Consider the following 20,175-nt stretch of genomic DNA (forward strand, 5'->3'; position numbering starts at 1 on the left):
CCTCAGTTGGTATGTTCAAACTTCTTTTGAATCCTTTTTTCAAAGAAAACCTTACAAAGAATCTTTTTTTTTTTTTTTTTTAAACTGGTTCTTTTTTTTTTTTTTTTTAAAGTTTTACTTGATTTTATTTATTTATTTATTTATTTTTGGCTGTGTTGGGTCTTCGGTTCGTGCGAGGGCTTTCTCCAGTTGCGGCAAGCGGGGGCCACTCTTCATCGCGGTGCGGGGACCTCTCTTCATCGCGGTGCGCGGGCCTTTCTCTATCGCGGCCCCTCCCGTCGCGGGGCACAGGCTCCAGACGCGCAGGCTCAGCAATTGTGGCTCACGGGCCCAGCTGCTCCGTGGCATGTGGGATCTTCCCAGACCAGGGCTCGAACCCGTGTCCCCTGCATTAGCAGGCAGATTCTCAACCACTGCGCCACCAGGGAAGCCCCTTACAAAGAATCTTAATGTAGACACCATATACAAGTTTTGTTGGATTGTAGGAAATATAACAAATACTTTAATGTATATTTGCATATCCATAAACATGGGTAATTGCATAAATCTAAGTTTATAATGTTTATTTATTTCTAATCCAAGCCCACGTGTCTACGTGAAAGAGCCACGCCCCCCACACTGAAATCAGGATAATTCACAGCAGTGATAACCAACATCTACTGAGCGCTTACGACGGGCCAGGTACCACTCTAAGTGTTTTATGTATATTAGCATTTTCAATCCTTTTCAGCAACTCTTTGGGGTAGATTAGTTATTAAACTCATTTTATAGATTGGAAATAAAGTTTAAATAACTTGCCTGCAGTTATCTATTAAGTGGCACAATCAAGATTTGAATTCTAGGTAGGCTGATTCCACAGACCCCCCCCCCCCCCATCTTACTCACTATATTATACTGCCTTTCATGCTGGCACACAGACCTACGTGACAGTGATGAAAGGCTTGATGAGAACGATGACCAGGACATCATTACACCACCACCTAATGTTTACTTCACCTGACATTTATCTCTTGTTCCCCACGAGCCGGCTCTGTGCTAAGTGCCGAATACCTTATCTCATTGAATTCCCACAGTTGTCCTAGGAAGTAGGTTCTGTTACGCTGATTGCTGAGGCGATAGAGTGGAGTGGCTGTGAGCTCAAACTGCCTGGATTTGAATCCACCGCCTAACGAGATGCCTTTACACTAGTGCAAACCTCACAGCACTGGTGTGAGAATTTGATGAGGTAGGCAAAGCCCTAGCACATAGAAAGCACAGATAAGTAGCTGCAAATTTTTATTAGACCAACTCTGTAATCTCTGGACATTCCTCAACTAGAGATAAGACGTGTTCAGTGAATAGCAGTTCAGAGATGAATCAATCTTGTTGTACAATGTAACGCATTAGTCATTTCCAAACTGTAAGATGTTGGTGTATCTCTTTTAGTGTTTTTAATTATAGCTTTAAATACAGTTGTCAATGTATTTTTAAAAAGATATTTGCATCAAATGATTTGAGGGACCCCCAGATTACCTCCCAGGAACTTGATGCTTCTTCAGAACCTAGTTTGAAAACTGTCATTCGGGTGATTATCCTTCTGAACTCCGAGCTTCCATCTGACCTCCTCGTTCGGCCCCTCCTCAGCTCTCTCACTCGTCTGTGTTCTTGACCAGCCTCGCCCCCAATTCCCTCTTCCAGCAGCCAAGTCCCTCTTCCGAACCGCTCAGCGCAGCCCTCCGTGCCTCTTACCTGTGCTTCAGCCGAAGTTTAACCCCTCCTGACCATACTGCTTTCCTGTGCTGGGGGTCAGAGGTCAGGTGCCCTGGGCCGAAGGACTCAGAGGTGCCTGTATCTGCAGGGTCCGGGTCTGCACACGCATCTCTGGCAAAAATAGGAAAACAGGAAGTTGAGCATGATGGTGTTCGTGGGCAGGGGGCACGAATGAGTCCGACCTGGAAAATGCATGAGAATTAACCCTGGGGTTAGAGGAGAGCAGCACAGCTGAGCTCAGAGGTCTAAGCCTGCACCCACCGAGGCGCTCTGCCCGAAGGAAGGCAAATGCGCTACCGGGGGTCTTCATCCTCTCCTATCTGTGTTTCTGTGAAGCAATAACGTGCACTACCCAATCTTAGAACACCAGATTTTTCCAGCCAAGGGGGAAAGAAATATATATTGACTGTTATGAAGATGAACCCTCCTATAACTCAGCAGCCATTGGTAAGTAAGTGAAAAACTGGCCTCACTGAAGCAAACTGTCCAAGAAGGTGGTTCCCTGAGACAAGTCCCCGCGGCCTCCTGTCTTGGTTTCGCTGGAAGGAGAGAGATCCTCCAGTGCAGCAGCCCTTGCTCCGTTCAGTGGGTGGCAGCTCAGGAGCACATGCCAACCCTTGAGGCCGAGCTACTTCAGATTGTTTAGATTCCACTGTGCTGCAGGCAAGCCTTCTGTGTGTCCATTTAACCACCCCCCCCTCACCGCCCACTCCTTAACACCATTCCCATAGCTCTTTCCCTCCAAACTCCCAGGCAGGCAGAGAAAAATGTTAAGCCCCGAGCGCCCAAGGCGTCCCACCATGGGAACAGATGTATTTCTTCTCCGGAGGAGAGTCTTGGCTCCTGAATTTCCAAACACCCTGACTGCACCTTCAAGGCCTCCTCTTGATCGGACTGTCTGTCCCCTGCATCAGGTTCCGAGGAGGGTTTGCCACACTGGGTACCAGTGGTGTGTTTTCGTGTCTGTCTTTGAGAGCCAACTGGTAGCCCCCTGCACCACGTCCTGTAAGCAGGCATCTGGAGAAGGCGCAAATGCCTACTGTTTCTCCTCTGCATAGGACTTGGCTGAGAAGGGGTGGGATTATGAATGGTGTTGATCTCTTTGTATTTCAGGACAGGGAGGGAGATGACCAGGCAGTCAGCAGGGATTTTCTACTTCTAAGCTAAAGCTTTCATCTTTAGTTTGATCTAAGCATCATTACCTCCTTTGTGACATTACTTTTCTCACCAAATTTAAGATTCCTGGCTTTGAGTATATTCACTATTCCCCTAGACTTGAAGTCTGAAGACCTGGTTGAGGTTCTGTCACTCGTGAGCTGAATGACATTGGGAATGTAAACACTGAGCCCCAGGCTCCTTATCGGGAATGTGAGAATAAGAGGCAGAGCACACAGTGTAGAAGCCTGGCCCTGGAGTCTGTGAGCCAGAGTCCTGGCCTTACCCTCTGACCAGCTCGGTGACCTTGTCCTCTCTGTGCCTGTTCTCGCGTCTCTGAAATGGGTGCAAAGGACCAATGGCTTTCATAGGGTTGTTGAGACACTTAAATAAACTAATTCAGATAAAGCACTTAGGATAGAGTCTGGTACATATTCGGCCCTCAGCAAATCAGCTCCTGTTATTATATGTATCCTGCAGAGTTGCTATAAAGTTTCTAGATAATGTCTATTAACTGTCTAGCATAGTGCCTACACATGGGGTATGTGCTTAATTAACGAATCATTTTCATTACTGTCTTCAACAGTACCTTCATTTTAGAGCTCCTTTCAGCTAAGATGTCATGTAAAATAGACACAATTAAAAAGACCTAATTTATGCTGGAAATAACAGCAGAAAGAGTTTTGTCCAGAGTTAGCATGTCAGAGCCTTTTGCAGAATTCATCATGTGGTCTCCAATTAGGATTTCTACAACCCTCAGCGGCACCAACCCCAATGGCCATCTGGCTTAAGCTGAGGTGGAAAGTATACTCAAAGGTATCTCATCATCACATGAACGTAAAGATGACACAGACATACACAGCACATCCAAGACCACCCATTGGTAGACTCCATTCCGACAGCAAGCTTGCCTTTCCAGCTCTCCTCTAGACCCTGACGTTGTCTGCTGGGGAAAAACAATAAAGACCAGGCCTGAGCTTTCAAAAAAAAACACTGTGGCATTTAATAACTTCCTCATTTTTTTTTTTTTTTTTTTTTCCTAAACCACAATTGCTGGCTCTGTCCTTTCTGCACAATGGCTGAGCCCTTTTCTCTTTCCTTACCCCCTCCCCCCTCTCTGGGAGGCACCAAGGGACGGAAAGTCCGGGGTGAAAGCTGTTGGAGTGAAGGGCTGGCAGGAAGAGCAGGCAAATGGGAAGGAGATGGAGGCAAGAACATGAGACTGTGTTATCTTCTTAAGGATTTTCAGTGCATGATCCTTTTCAACCCTGGCAGAGATGAGCACCCCAGCGATGCCCTCCAGGGGACCAGCTGACATTAACAACTGGGTGTGAGGGTTCATAAAACCAGGGTTGGGGTTGATTGCTGCTGACGGCGGCCCCCAGGCTAAGTCACAGCACAGCCTCCCTGCTAATCTTCACCTCCCCCCACCCTGGATGGGCTGGCTCCTGAGTAGGCTGTCAGAATGCACAACACCAAGGAGGAAACAGGTTGGAAGGAATGCAGGAAGAATCACCAGCACCCAGAGCACTGCTTTTCTGGAATAACCTCCTTCTGGAATAACCTGGACAAGAAACACACATGTTTAAACTCACATGTTCTAATGAAAAGAAATTCCATAGTGAATCTTGTTGGCAAAACTAACGAGATGTTTTTGAAGGCTCTTTTTAATATTGTTTCTTGCTGTTCTCCAGTCTCAGTATCACAAACTATGAGTGAGGACACAGGAATCGGAGCTGACGTGAGAAGATTTAACGGGGGCTAAAAAAAAGACTGTGATCCACTCTCCCAGTATCATCTTTCTTTGCCAGATAGTTAAGAAACAAAAGATCCACGCCAACCACCTACGTATTTCTACTCTCTATGATGAGTACATTCATCTTCCCAGCCCTCACTATTCATAATTAATGAATATATACCGACTGCTTTACTATTTGGTATTTTAATAGAGTCCTTAAGTGCTTTCTGAACTGAGTTTCAGCCAATATTGAAGAAAAAGTTCTGGATCATCCTGTTTCTGTAGCTCTCTTGAGCACCATGAAAACTGGGGAGGGTCCGGGGAAGCTGGAGAGAAAGACATACAGAGCTGGGCCAGGCCCGATATCATGGTCTCTCCAGATCCCTTGCGCTCCTGGTTTCTACTGCGTTTAGGTGGGGATGGGTAGGGGGGCTCCTATCTCCTTAGCATGGACCGTTACAACCTTAGGAAGAGATTGGTTCTCAGAATCAGCAGTTTCGTCCTTTTGGTTGTGTTTTATCCAGGAACAGCTTCCTTGACAGCCGCATCCATTCCTGTCCCCAGCACCCCAGCACCTACCCAGCAGCCGGCACTACCTTTAAATAAAGTAAGTGGATTATGTCATCTCTAGTAATAAAACTTGTGTAGCTTCCCCATGCACTCTGGAGGAACTCCAAGTTCCTTAACTTGGCTGTGAGGTCTCCAGTGACCTGGTTCCTGCCCACACTTTAACACCTCCCCTCTCCTTCGCCCTGTCCTCACCGGCCTGGCCCGGGCTCCCCAAGCCTGCCAAGCTCTCCACTTCACACATGAGGTTCCCTCCACCTGGAACAGTCTTCCTCCCGATTCTCCACCTGGTTGGCTCTTCCTCAGCCTTCTGGTCCCGGGTGGGACATCACCTCCTCAGAGACGGCTTCCTCTACCTCAGAGAGTCTCTTCCCGGCACCTGGTCGTTCCCTTGGTTGCACCTGGATCCGCATGTAAATGTTCATTTGCACACGGTATGTACCGGACAATAAGTGCAACAAGGTCAGGGCCCATGGCTGACTTTTCTTCAGTTTTGTGCTTTTAAACCACTACATACCCAGGGCCTGAGACAGTGGGTGGGTCATGGGAGGCACACAACACAGATTGATAGAATGAATCATAGTTGATTGTAAAGGGAATAATTGTGTAATGCATCCAAGTTGGAGCTCTGTGCCCTTCAACTCTTAAAGGCATTAAATTGTTTACAGTACATGTTTTGGGGAAGGTAGGGATCTCTTTTCTTGCAGTCACTTTCTACATAAGGTTGTGAGTCGATTTCTTTGTGAAAGTAGAATTCGACTCTAACTCTTGGTCCCTGTCATCAACAGCTGCTTTCGTGGAGTAGAGAGCAGTGTTGGGGGACCACTGGCCAAGCCCTTCGACAAACAGTTGGTGCAGCTCAGCACAGTTCTGCCGCCTTATGTTTCGAAGCAGCCAGAATGCCTTTTGAGATTAAGCAGACAGAAGTGCATTTACACAGGGCTAAGTTGTCCTCAGAGCCCTCTGGAGAAATTCCTTCGGATTTAGGCTGGGTGCTCGCGTGTATTCGTTTTCATAATTTGCTTCATGAAAAGTCGTGTTCGCGGTTTCCTAGGTTTCTATTTTCTCTTTGTGCCACTCTGTGTCCATCACGCAGGAAACTGGTCCCACCATCATCTCTGCATCCTGTTAGCAGGCCTCTAGTATCATCACCTCAGGCTCCCCAGCACTCTTCCCTTCAGTCTCTGGGAGGTGGAGAGGGCCTGGATTCTCGGCTTCTTCAGTGTGCAGAGGAAGATTTTAAGAACTGATGCCCTTAGGTTCAGATTTGTGTTCTTAGCCTAATGTAGCTGTTCTTCGTTTGCTGGTGACTGGGCATTTATCAAAGTTTTCACAGACATTCTCAATGAACTGCCCTTTCTTTAAAAACCCCTTGTTCCTATTACTGGCCTTTTGGTACCTATGTATTTAGACTTAACCTTTCGGTTCACTGTCCCTTCATTACTCTCCTTTCTTGTTTTTTAAATCATTATTTACCATCTAGGAAGCTGTTCACACTGCACTCTCTCAGGCCTGTATCCTATGCAGTGCGTTCCATCACAGGCATGCCTTTTACTTGTCCTCAAAAACCTCTTCTTGGGCTTCCCTGGTGGCGCAGTGGTTGAGAATCTGCCTGCCAATGCAGGGGACACAGGTTCGAGCCCTGGTCTGGGAAGATCCCACATGCCGCGGAGCAACTAAGCCCGTGAGCCACAACTACGGAGCCTGCGCGTCTGGAGCCTGTGCTCCGCAACAAGAGAGGTCACGATAGTGAGAGGCCCGCGCACCGTGATGAAGAGTGGCCCCCGCTTGCCGCAACTAGAGAAAGCCCTTGCACAGAAACGAAGACCCAACACAGCCTAAAATAAATAAATAAATAAATAAATAAATAATTAAAATAACAACCAAAAAAAAACAAAACCTCTTCTTCCTGCTCACCCACCTTGGTTTGGCAGCGTGGTTACTACAGGGGGGCCATACATAACCCTTCAGCCATGCACAGATGTGCTTTGTATGTCTCGGCCCTGTGTCTGTTTGTACCTCCTGCTCCCCTTGCTGATGCTTTTTCTCACTTGATTTCCCCTGAAACCTCCCAAATGGATCAAGTGTACAATTTATACCATTGACATTCAGCATATTTCTGACTCTTTCTGAAACCACAAGCCTAACTATCTCCAGATCTTAAGCCCGTGACCTCTATGCCAGCCTTGCACTGAGACTGGAAAAGGGTGGGTAGGGGAAAAAGCCAAATGATTAGCCAGACCTTTTAACCTACCTATTAAATATTTAATCTGCTCTGGATTTACTTTTGGCTTCAGTCCCTCCACCCACTGGGCCCTATGACATAGCTAGCCCAGGGCAAGCGCATAAGAAAACCAAGGGCCCTCATGCAAGGGCTTATATTAAACTGGTGATATCTTTACCACTGGAGCATCTGGCCCTAGCCGTAAACACTGAGTCTGATCTTCAGTCAACTCTAGTGAGTAGCAGGCTGTAACTTGAATGAACAATGTAGATTCCGCAGCCAAATGCCTGGGTTCCTATTCTGGCTCTGTCGCCTAGTAGGTATTTGACTTTGGGCAGGCCACTCAACCTCTTGTGTCTCAGTTTCCTCCTCTATAAAGTAAGGATAATCTTAACACCTGCATCATAGGATAGTTGTGAGGCTTGAATGAACCAATATGTGTAACGCACTTAGAACAGTGCCTGGCAGTGTTCACTTCTTACCAATAGAAAGGAAACTTACATTTCTTGGGCACAGAGTACGTACCGGATACTGTGCTTTAAAAACTTATTCATTAATCTTATCATTTGAGACAGCAATGATCCTCATTTTATAGATAAAGAAAGCAAAAAGAAAGAAAACAAGTAGAAAGAAGTCTGGCCAGAGACCATGCCACCCCTCATGAAATGCCTCTGAGGGTCCCAGGACTTTGCTTACTTTTTTCTTAGGCATCAGCCACATGCCAATCCACACTTGCCTGGCATTTCTGCCACATGACCCTTTTTCCATTCATATGAGACAAAAAGATACTAATGAAGACAAAAGACCAGCAAAAGTACCAAAATGTTACTACTGGGTGATAGAATTATGGGCGATATTTTTCTTCTCTTTCTCTATACCTTGCAAATTGTTTACAATTAACATTTATTATTTTAACTATCAGAAAAAGTAAAACTAGCCTTATTTTTTTTCCTTACTAGAATGGGTCTCAGTCTAATTTCTCCATATTTTTAAAGGAAAACCTTTGTCGGGAAATGGCAGTGGAGCTATCTACCCTGGGAGTAAATCTGGGCAGTGAAAAGACTTCATGCTGGTGGCAGGGTTTACTTTAGGATCCCTAACAACCGTGGAAAAATACCTGGAGGAGGAAGCAAGATTTCTGGGAAACCAGTATCAGTAGAAAGTGATGTAATCGTCTTAAGAAAGTGAGGTCTCTGTCTTTCTTCCCTCCCACCCTCTCCTCTCCCTAGTGTCCAAGGAAACATAACAGTTCCGTACTTTAATATTGTCCATTATAGCTTGAAAGTACCTTCCGTGCGTTAGTCCATTTGGCCCTCATAATAATGCTAAAGGGCAAGTACAGCAGGTATTATTTATCCCCACTTAACAGATGTACAGACAGCCTCAGACAGGGATAGTTACTTGCTTGAGTTCAGGACCTGTAAGCTACATGAAGTCAGCGTCCCTAACTCTAACTTTCATGCTCTCTCTGTCATTTCATATTGCCTTTAGAGTCTACAATCCTAAAAATCCTCTGACACAGCTGACAAACAATACCAAAGCTTCTTTAAAGGGAAAGCTTCTTCAGAAGAAAGTCAAAAGTTACCGACAGCTACTGCTCAGATGGGTCCCCTCTCTGTCCCTAGCCCAAATGTCCCTAGATCTAGACAAATGATGAGACCAGATTTTGTAGCGCTCCCCACCCTCACCCTTGCCACCCAGACTGCACCTTGACCCGGAACTTCCTCAGACTGCTGACGTTGATACAGGACACGCTTCATGTCGAGACTCTCAGAGCACACTTCTACACCCAGCCCAATCATCCATTCACTCAATCAACAATCGCTAAGGGTCAACCACGGACCACACAATGGATTAGGCATTAGGCTTGCAATGGTGGCAAGCCTGTTTAGACAAGAAAATCTCCCAGTCCAAATTCCTAAGACCTCCCGCTCCCAGACCACACAGCACGGTGTAGTACCAGTTACGACCTCTAGGAGAGCATGTTGGAGAGGATCTACTAGAGATGAGAAGAGCAAGAAAGTGAACAAGAAGCAACATGGTGGGGGGTCCCAGCAGCTTGGGCAGTGGCCAGGCAGCCCAGCTTTGTGAAGGCTCTTGGCGCACCTGGCACATGCCCACCCTGCCTCCACAATGCCCAAGAGGAAGTTCAGATCCACCCAGGGGGCAGCAAAGGAGGAGCTCAAGAGGAGACCAGCTCCTGAGAAAGTAGAAACAAGCTAAAAAAGGTGGCAGGAAAGGATAAATCTTCAGACCAAAAACTGTGAACAAAAGGGGAAAGGGGAGCAAAGGGAAAACAGGCCAAAGTGGCTAAACAAGAGACTAAAGAACATCTTCTTTTTCACCTGCAGAAAACGGAGAAACTACAAACAAGGAGAGTCCAGCCTCCCCGATGACGCAGCAGAGAAAGAAGCCGAGTCTGATTAATATCATACACCCGGTCTTATCAGTGTCTCCCTTCCTGTATACTCCAGAGGAATGTTTTTATCAACTATTTTGTAAGTGCAAGTTTTTTAGTAGCTCTAGAAACATTTTTAAGAAGGAGGGAATCCCACCTCATCCCATTTTTAAAGAGGTGAAATCAGTTGCTGACTGTTTATTTTTCGGTACAGCCAGAAGATAGTGGGATATTGAACATGGGAGGCTTTGATTATCTTGGGTGTCAACTTAACATTCCATAGACAGGGGTAATTTTTATATCCCATAATACAAAGCATACTAATTTGGAGTCAGTAGTGCATTTAATATGTCTTGAACACTTTAAATTACTTCTCTTCCCATGTTGTTTTTGGTAGAATTGCTTCCTAAAGCAAACCACTCCTTGATCTTGGCTCTCCTTGTCAGAATTTTGTGCACTCTGTAATATCTTCGGTCATGGTCATCCAGTTTTCCTAGTAACTTTGTAAATGTGCTATGAACAACTGAAAATTTAAGTATGTGGTGTATATGGTATTAAATCATGAATTAGTGCGACTTATGATATAAGAGCATATCAAAATTTAAACATATTGGTACTTGATATCCTGTTAAGGAAAATTTGCCTCTGAATTTTAAGCTGGAAAGTCACTGGAATAACTGTTCAGAAGAGAACCACAACTACACAATTTTTTAGATTTTTGGTACATACATTAAGAATTGTGTGCAAATTGAAATGTCTATGTACTCATCCTCAAAACAACCAGTAAAATCTCAATTATGAAAAGAAAAAATAAATCGACATAGTGGAAGTAACACAGGAAAATAGATTTGGTAATACTTCCTCCCTTATTTCCACTAAACATTAGGAAAAGGGAGTTTGGATGGCTAAGTAGACACCAAAAATGGCCATATGTGCATGTACTATTATAGAGGGAAATAGTACTGGAACAGCAGCCAGGAGGCCTGCACTGGATTGGTACAGATGTACTTTAGGGTTCCTTTTACCTTTAACAGTCTACAAACCATAAATGACAAATCCTGAGTGAGAAAACGATTTCTCGAGTATCTCCGTCCACAAGTAATGAGCACTTTCTACACGCAGATTCCAAGCTGGAATCTCTGCAGAATATAAGACAATTTCTGACTTCCAGCCTTGCTGGAGAGACACACAAAGAATCTGGAGCCAGATCAACTTGGGTTCCAATCTGAGCTCTGCCACTACTCTGTCTGAGCCTCAGGGCGTCCTCTGTAAAAAGGGGACAGAGTATGATCTGCCTGGTGACACGGCTATGGGACTAGGAAGCCTGGCATGTGATAACCACTACAAGACAGGAGCTATTATCATTTGATCCAAGTGATCTACATGAGAGAGGTGAATATGGGAAGTCACCCAAGGGGTGTGACAGGATGCTGGTATAACGATCGGCTCTTTAATTCCTTAGAAAGGGCAACAGCAAATGTCCAAAGCCTTTGGCGAGGGATATAAATATTTAACGCCACAGTGGAGGTTTTTTGCATATAGGAACAGGAAATATGGGGCATTACCTGGGCCCCTTAGGAACAGACTGGCACAGAGGACCCAGCAACCAGTGTGAAAGAAATGGTTCCTGGAACATCAAGGCTGACAGAATTGGCCTGAGGAATTCTTCTGGAATTCTTCTCTCACCAGAGGGAGCCTCAGGCAGTGGGTAGGGATGGCACTCAGAGAAAGTGTCTGTTTTAAAAACATGATGAGCTTGGGCCCAGTTTTTTTTAGCCCCTGGAGTCCTCCCACCTCAGGCTCTGGGGAGAGAGACCCCTGCCCTCCTGCAGGCAGAAGTGGGTGGAGGGGCTCTGGCTCTGGAAGGTCCCTGGGATGGCAATGCGGTCTCTCCCATCTACTTGCAAATAAGTTGCTCCTGTCCTAGACCTGCCTGGAGGAGAAGAGGGGGTAGACGTTAAAAATGTAAATGGACATGGTCATTCACTGGGAGAAAATAGGTCCCTGGCTAAATTTGGCAACAGCTGAGGAATCTTAGCAAAAATGAACTCACCCCCTTGTTTGTGAGGGAGGCCTAATCCTTACTTTGCCCAAGAGGATTACTGGGTCTTAGAAAGAAGCTCACATGCACTTTTTTTAAGCTCGTGCCAACTGCATTTGTGTCCACAATATCCAAGATTCTTTCTGCTTTTTAGGGTAGATAATAGACATTCCATGCTATTTAAATGCCTCCAAATCTCAAACCTAAATGTTTCCAACCTTTGCTATTATCCAAAGTGGGACTCTGTCTCCCAAGCTTTCCCCTGGCTGTTGCTTTATATTCTTTGGAAGCACATTTTAAATGAAAGGCAAGGTACCAAATTGCAGTTAATTTGTGGAAAAGTAATTGTTTGTGGTTTACAATACACCTTTTCAAGGTGTTTGTAACTATGGTTCCACTGGCTAAGTTTCTACTTATCCCCACCATTTTTCCTTTCCTTTGATTACTATAGGGTTAGTGTAATACAGTCCAGAGTTCTTTTTCTTTTCTTTTCTTTTCTAAATCCTGTGTGTCCCCACTCAGCCCAATACTACCCTATCCTCTCCAGGGAATTCTGGACCCACTGACATACATAACACAAAAGTGGGACTGACATAAATCTGTCTTTAGCTTAGCATGGCACTCTCAAAACATCATTAAAAAATATTACCAATTGACACCTGTGTTGGACTTCACAATTTACAAAGTATTTTTACATAACAAACTCAATCCTCATAATAATCCTATGGAGTGTTCCCCCTCTTTCACAGAAAACGAAACTGAGGCACAGGTAATTTAAATAAATTGCTCAAGATCACAAATAGAGTGGTAAAACACAGACCCAACACGCTATAAGGCTCCAAAGCATGCCCTTAACCACGATCTACAACAGCCTTATCACCTAGGGGCTCACATATCTGTAGACGGAACAAACTCGAGAAAACAGAGCTGCCTGATCCCAGGAAAAGCACAACAATTCTTCCAGTATTGGCTTCCTCAGGAGCGATGATCTGTGGTGGCTTCTACTGGTAGCCACTTCTCCTCGCCTTCACCACCAGGGCTGGTTAATTTCCACTTGTAGTTACAATTCCTGTTTCAGCTCTGGGGCCAACGGAACCCTAAATGAGAACGAATTTGGGCCTCAAACGGTATCTAAAGTGACAGCTTGAAGACAAACTCTGAGCTAGTCATGTTCTCCTCTTGAACCTCAGGTGCCCACATGATCCCCCAGTTTCCTGTGCCCACCCGGTCCTCCAGGCTGGAGGAAAACTGGCCTTGGATACCAGTTCCTTCCAGACCAGAGCCTGGTCTTGTGAATGTCAACTACGCATAAACAGATGGTACTGGGCACAAAAGCCGAAGCGAAAGCAGGTGGGAAAGTGAGTGGTCACCTTTATCTGATTGGGCAGAGCAGGTCCTACCCCCTCCCCTGGGCACCAACACACAGGAGGCGGCAGCGGGCAGGAGCTTGGCAGGTCATGGGGCGGCCAGGCCAGGCCAGCCGAGGGCAGGAAATACCCTGTGAGTCGTGCATCACCCCTGGTCTCCCCTCCCACTAGAACGCCAGCATGCCAAGCCTGGGAAAGGTACAGAATCCACGACAAAGAGAAGGTACTGGGCTGTGACCCCATGTCATGAAGCAGCGGCGGATGGGGGGCCTCCGCCCCAGCCAGACCTGGCTCAGTGGGGAGGCAGCCTCCTCTCACTGCGGAATTCCAGCTGCTAGTGGTGAAGAGGTAACCATGGGAACTGATACAAAGGGCTTAAAGTTGAGGGAAAGAGGCTGGAGGCGATGGTGAACAGGCAGAGTGGGCCTTCAAGTGACAGTCCTGCGATTCTCCTAACTTTAGCCGAGCAGTTACTGTAGATCAGACTAGAGACAGGCGGAGCTTGCACAGACCCAAGCAGCCTCGAGGGGTCAGCGACAGCCAGAGAGCCAAGACCCCTGTAGGTTCTTCCTGCAGATTTCTTTTCTCCCCTTCAGAGAGCGGAGCCCCAGAAGCCTCGTCCGCCAGGAACTTTGCCCTGAGATAACGTGGCTCACTTGGGTGGACAAAACTGGTACATGGTGACATTCCTTCTAACACAAGCAGCACTTTGCAAAGGGGCTCCTCCTCATGCCCCCTGGCCTCAGCCCACTGCCCCCAGCGGCACCCGCTCTGCTTGCTGCGGGGCTTTCTGGCGTGTCTTAAACAGACCTGGGTGGTGGAGGAAACGGTCCTGAGATGCCGGCTGTCAAGCCACACTGCAGAGGAGAGGCCTGGATGTTGAGAACATTAATACAGAGCATCTTGCACAAAAACCTGTACTCTGGTGGGGCGGAGTGGGGATTAAGTGAAAAGGCTCATATCTAAACAGGGAATCGTGTCTGTAGAGATATTTAACTACGTTTCCCCCTGAGGCATCCACATGTTATTTTAATTGGCCAATGTGACTTTGTATGTCTGCATTAAATCAGTAGGGTTCTCCATCTACCACTTAGGATTTCTTCTTACTTAAAGTTCTAACTCAGGGTTCTCCAGAATCTGGCAGTTGAGGAAAAGCCACGAAAATGGGGAACACAAAATATCCCGGGGCAACAGTTTACTGTTCCTCTTATTTTTATGAAGTATAGTTGATTTACAATGCTGTGTTAGTTTCAGGTGTACAGCAAAGTGATTCAGTTATGTGTATATATATGTGTGTGTGTGTGTGTGTGTGTGTGTGTGTATATATATATGCATATATATTCTAACAGGTACACACTACTATACATAAAATAAATAAGCAACAAGGGCCTACTGTTCCTCTTACTTTCAGGGCTCTGGAGCACACTGCCTTCCGGTGGAGATCAAAAAAATATCACACCGGGCTTCCCTGGTGGCGCAGTGGTTGAGAATCTGCCTGCTAATGCGGGAGACACGGGTTCGAGCCCTGGTCTGGGAAGATCCCACATGCCACGGAGCAGCTGGGCCCGTGAGCCACAGCTGCTGAGCCTGCGCGTCTGGAGCCTGTGCCCCGCAACGGGAGGGGCCGCGATAGTGAAAGGCCCGCGCACCGCGATGAAGAGCGGTCCCCGCACCGCGATGAGGGGTGGCCCCCACTTGCCGCAACTGGAGAAAGCCCTCGCACGAACCGAAGATCCAGCACAGCCAAAAATAAATAAATAAATAAAATTAAATTACAGACCATACAACAAGGACAACCTGTTTAAAAAAAAAAAAAAAAAATATCACACCTATGTCAATCCCTACATGGGCTCCACCAAGTCTAGGCCAAATGCACATTTTTTTTCACAGGCCAGAGAGGGCCACTCACAGGAAGACTGCTGAGGGGCTGGGGAAAGACCCTGACATGTTTATGAGCGCCTCTGCTGTAAACCCCACTCCACAAGGTTGAAAGTAGATCCATCGACCATTTAAGAACATACCAATTCTCCATCACCAGTGTTCACCTGCGTACAGCCCATAATGGTCGCCCTAGCACCACTTATTGGTGTAACTTTCTCCCTGCAGTAGTGAAATCTTAAAATAATTTTACCTAAAAGGGAAAAGTAACTGGCATCTATTATGTACCTCCTCAGCTGAAAGGCAAGATCTTGTGGGGTTCCAACCCTGGCACCTCCATGCCCTCAGCAAGCTATTTAATCTCTTCTGTGTTTGGGGGTTTCCTCACCTCTAAAGGGGGCAATAATAGTGCCTACCTCACAGGAGTGCGAGGAAGATACAAGAAGAGTTTCAGACAGTGCTTGACTCTTAGCAGGTACTCGAGAGATATTAGATATTAATACCCACCAGGTGCCACGCTAGTTATTTTTACATGTATTTTGTCATTTAATCCTTATAACAGCCTAATCTGCCTATATTAATACTTCTTTTATCACCATTTTGCAGATGAGGAAACTCAGGCTTAAAGAATTTAAGAACTTACCCTAAATCACTAGTAGGTAGTAGAGCTCAGATTCAAACCCAGGTGGCTCTGTTTCCACAGTCTAAGACCTTTCCACGACACTACACTGCCTTTATAGGAGACCATTTTGTTGTTATTTTTAGTAAGGATAAGAAGAAGAAATTCTGGTGTTTAAGAAAATAGTACCAATGGGGGAGAAAAAAAACCCAGGATTTTAAACCTTCACCTTAAGCAAGAGGCTTTTTAAAAAAACCAAGAAGGGCTTCCCTGGTGGCGCAGTGGTTGAGAGTCTGCCTGCCAATGCAGGGGACACGGGTTCGAGCCCTGGTCTGGGAAGATCCCACATGCCGCGGAGCAACTGGGCCCGTGAGCCACAATTACTGAGCCTGCGCGTCTGGAGCCTGTGCTCCGCAACAAGAGAGGCCGCGATAGTGAGAGGCCCGCGCACCGCGATGAAGAGTGGCCCCCGCTTGCCACAACTAGAGAAAGCCCTCGCACAGAAACGAAGACCCAACACAGCCATAAATAAATAAATAAATAAATTTTTAAAAAAGAGTGCTCTTGTTAGCTATTTAAAAAACAAACAAACAAAAAAAACCCCAACAAAACTAGCCTAAGAGAGTCCTCTGCTCTGAAAAAAAGTCTAAGAGAAATGGACACACATTCACATTCACAATCAGGGCAGCTATGAACCCTTGAGTATAAAATGACTTATTATTTATCATTGAATTCCCAGCGGCTAATACGTTCTCAGTAGACGTTTGATAAATGTTTAGTGAATGAATTAAAACAACCTAAAAACAAAATGCCTGTGTTGGAGTTGGCAAAGTTTATATCATCTTTCCCAAACACTCTGTTGAACCTAAAGAATTGAAGCTTAATAGATTAAGTAAACTAGTATTATATTTACCACTCTGTGCAAGGCATTTTACTGAAAATTCCAGTTATATAATGTGTGTCTTTAAAAACAACAAAAAAAAGCACAATATACAGAGATCGTTTTTTCTTTTCCCCCTACATCTTTGGAAAGAGTTTATAATATGTAAACCTTTCACCTGGATTCTGTGAATGCTGTGAGCCTAATCTGGGAGTTCAGCTTCAACAGCTACCACTAAATCAGTCCTCAGAAAAAGAGGGGTTTGTGGGACTTCCCTGGTGGCGCAGTGGTTAAGAATCCACCTGCCAATGAAGAGGACACGGGTTCGATCCCTGGTCCAGGAAGATCCCCCATGAGGGGGAGCGACTAAGCCCGTGCGCTGCAACTACTGAGCCTGCGCTCTAGAGCCCGCGCGCCACCAGTACTGAAGCCCGTGTGCCTAGAGCCTGTGCTCCGCGACAAGAGAAGCCACCACAATGAGAAGCCCGTGCACCGCAACAAAGGGTAGCCCCCGCTTGCCGCAACTAGAGAAAGCCCGCGCGCAGCAACGAAGACCCAACACAGCCAAAATAAATAAATAAATAAAGAGGGGTTTGCCTAGTGGGTATTTCCTCTCTTTGAGGTTTACCTCTGTTGGCAAAGCAAAGCCCCTCTGGTATTTTGATCAGGTAGGCAAGAACTTTAAATTTAAATTCCCTACAACCTCGAAAAAGGACCCATTAAAATGAAGACATATAATGCTAAGGATATCGGTTAATATGTTACATAATCTTAAATAAATGAGATGGCTTTCGCAAAAAGTGCAAATAACTTTATCATTAACACCAAAACCACATATTTATCACAGTACATGGAATTATTAGCTGACATTTATTGAGTCCTTAACTAAGCTAAATACTTTCATTATCTAACTCAATCCTTACAACCACCCTATGAAGGAGATGTTTTATTCCTTTCCAACGTTTCCGGGTTCAGAGGCATTTAATAACTTGCCCAAGGTAACATAAACCTACAAGCAGAGATGGGATGTATACCCTTGTCTATCTCTAGGACTTAAGTTCTTCTTCTAATTGAGCTAATGCTTCGCACACAATAAAATACATATGTCTTAATTGTTCAGTTCCATGGAGTTAGATACTGTGTAACCATCACGCAAATCAAGACACAGAACATTTCCATGGCTCCAGAAAGTCTCTTCTTACCTCTTTCTAGTCAAACTCTCTCCCACCCCCCCAACCTACCCCAAGCAACCACTAACTTCTGCGGTCACAGATTAGTTTTGCCTATTCTAGTACTTCATAAATAGAACTGTTTGTGTATCCTTTTGTATCTGGCTCCTTTCAGTTTAACATAATGGTTGAGATTCGCCCTGGCTGTTGTGTGTGTCACAAGTTCATCCCTTTCGATTGTCAAGTAGTATTCCATTAGTATGGCTGTACCACAGGTTATCCATTTTCTTGTTGATGGACATAGGGTTGTTCCCAGTTGTTGGTAATTACGAATAAGGTTGCTACGGCCACTCTGTCCAAGTCTCTTAGTGGACATTTGTTTTCATCAACTTGGGTAAACAGCTAGGCGTGGATATGTTGAGTCACAGGGTCGATGTATGTTTAACTCTACAACAAACACAAGTTCTTAACCCCTGTACTCTACTCCCTCCGAATGGCACTAGCTTATTAACCTGTTTGATTTCTCCTTTAATACGACAAGTTCCCTGAGGGCAGAGGACCCATCTCCAGTTGCTGGGCTACCTCCCACATTTGTTGAACAAATGAAGACCACTGTTCATACTCCTATTCCTTCTTGGGCGTTACCATAGCATAAGAAAACGTGCTTGGCATGCATGGAGAAATAGGACAAGCTGAAGGGTGTGAGGTGGAGTGAAAAACTGCCCAGCCAGGAGACTCTTGACTTCCCATTTTCTTTTTGACATGACCTTTCCTAGAAAGTGAACCCCTCCCAGCGATCCTGCAGGGAGGGCGAGGGGTTGCTGCTCCTGATCAAGTGACTACGGAAAGGGAGGAAGGTGTCACTGCAATTGAGGTCACACAGTGGTTAGAATTACAGGATACTTCTGTCAAACAGGAGGGCGGAGGAAGCAGCAACCCATGAAATCCTGACCTTCTGAAAATCACCAGCAAAACAGCAGCACAGCTGGAGCTCAGGGGGACAGCCTCCAATAGAAGTTTCAGGAATACCTGGTTTTGGTGAAAGTACTACATAGTTTCTCCATTGGAAATGGAAAGTCAAGAATAAATGTTGAGGAGAAAGCAAACTGTTGATGTAAAAATGTAACCAGATTTAACACACAAGATGGGAGCCTGAAAAGAAGGTTGGGTCCAAAGTGGAGAAAGCTCTCAGGCACACCAACCTTAGCTCCAGGGTTTATTACACACACACACACCCCTTCCGGCCTTGGGAGGCGAACTTTTAATTCCCATGAATCAATTCATTCATTTACTTTAAGTTATGGAACTTACACTATCCTCAACCTAGAACTTCTTAGAAAGTAAATAAATCATTGTTGATTTTCTATCCATCAATAGAAAAGGACTGGCAAGTCCTGAAGATAATTTAAAATCTTTCTTACCAAAGGAGAATCTTTGTTTTACATAAATCAAAACAGGGCTTCGCCACATCCTGGGCTCAGGTGTTTTTGAGGCAATCTTTATTTCCCTTTGGTCCCAGGTTATTGAGGACTGAAATTTGTTTAGAATTCCTCAATTTGGCGGTTCTGAGAGGTGACCTAGCCTTCCTTTATCCAAACAGTACTGCACTGAAGCCATCCTAGGCAGATGGATGTTTATCCTATTCTTAAAATCTCCAGGGAAGTAAATTCTCTACAACGTCCCTTGGTAACCTTCTCCAGGGTTTTATCAAGCGTATGGTGATGCAGAAACCAGTAAAAAAAATATTAACTCTATGAGCCTAGCTACAAGCACTGGAAAGGGGTATGTGTCTGGGCACTTTGCCTTCATGGTAGAGATGTATTTACAAAACAGGCTATACAAACAGAAACCATTTGTCTGGAGCAGATGTGGGAAGCTGATTCAAGAGAAATTGCCACAATAAATTCTGTTTATTTGAACCATGAACCATGTGAATAAGTTATTGTTGGTTATAACATTTTCTAAAGTACAAATTTACTTCCTTGTCAATTCCTAATTTAAGCTCCTAAACCAGGTTTGCTAGCAATTTAAAAAAGTTCACAGCTGCAAAGTTTTCAAATGACTAGGCTTCCATGAAAAACTAGGCCTTAGCAAATAGAATGTAAATGTTATTGTTATAAACAGTTTACTTCCTTCTTAGTTCTGTATATTCCACCTTTTCTGCAGCAATCATGTAATACTTTTATAATGAAAAAAAAATTTTTAAAGACAAAAATTAACCATCAAAATTAATTAAAATGTAAACCACCTTCTGGTGAGATTATTTTAGGGAAGATTTAGCCATATGTCTGACCAATGTGCTTTTAATTGGAAACGAAAATTTAGTCTTTAAATATTAACTGGTTAGAAATAAGAGACGCATAGAACTATCTTTAGAAACCCCTGTGCTA

At 45.0% G+C, this 20,175-nt stretch overlaps 1 protein-coding gene across 1 annotated transcript in view; it reads right to left on the reverse strand.

Annotated features, from left to right (window-relative positions):
- Nucleotides 1-20,175, reverse strand: part of SHROOM3 (shroom family member 3) — a 312,102-nt gene that overhangs the window by 59,479 nt on the left and 232,448 nt on the right. The window contains 1 exon segment of the mRNA XM_057546670.1: nucleotides 1,729-1,860. Coding sequence (XP_057402653.1) covers nucleotides 1,729-1,860 — 132 coding nt within the window.

Source organism: Balaenoptera acutorostrata, chromosome 5 (genome assembly GCF_949987535.1).
Source record: "Balaenoptera acutorostrata chromosome 5, mBalAcu1.1, whole genome shotgun sequence".
NCBI classification, from domain to species: Eukaryota; Metazoa; Chordata; class Mammalia; order Artiodactyla; family Balaenopteridae; genus Balaenoptera; species Balaenoptera acutorostrata.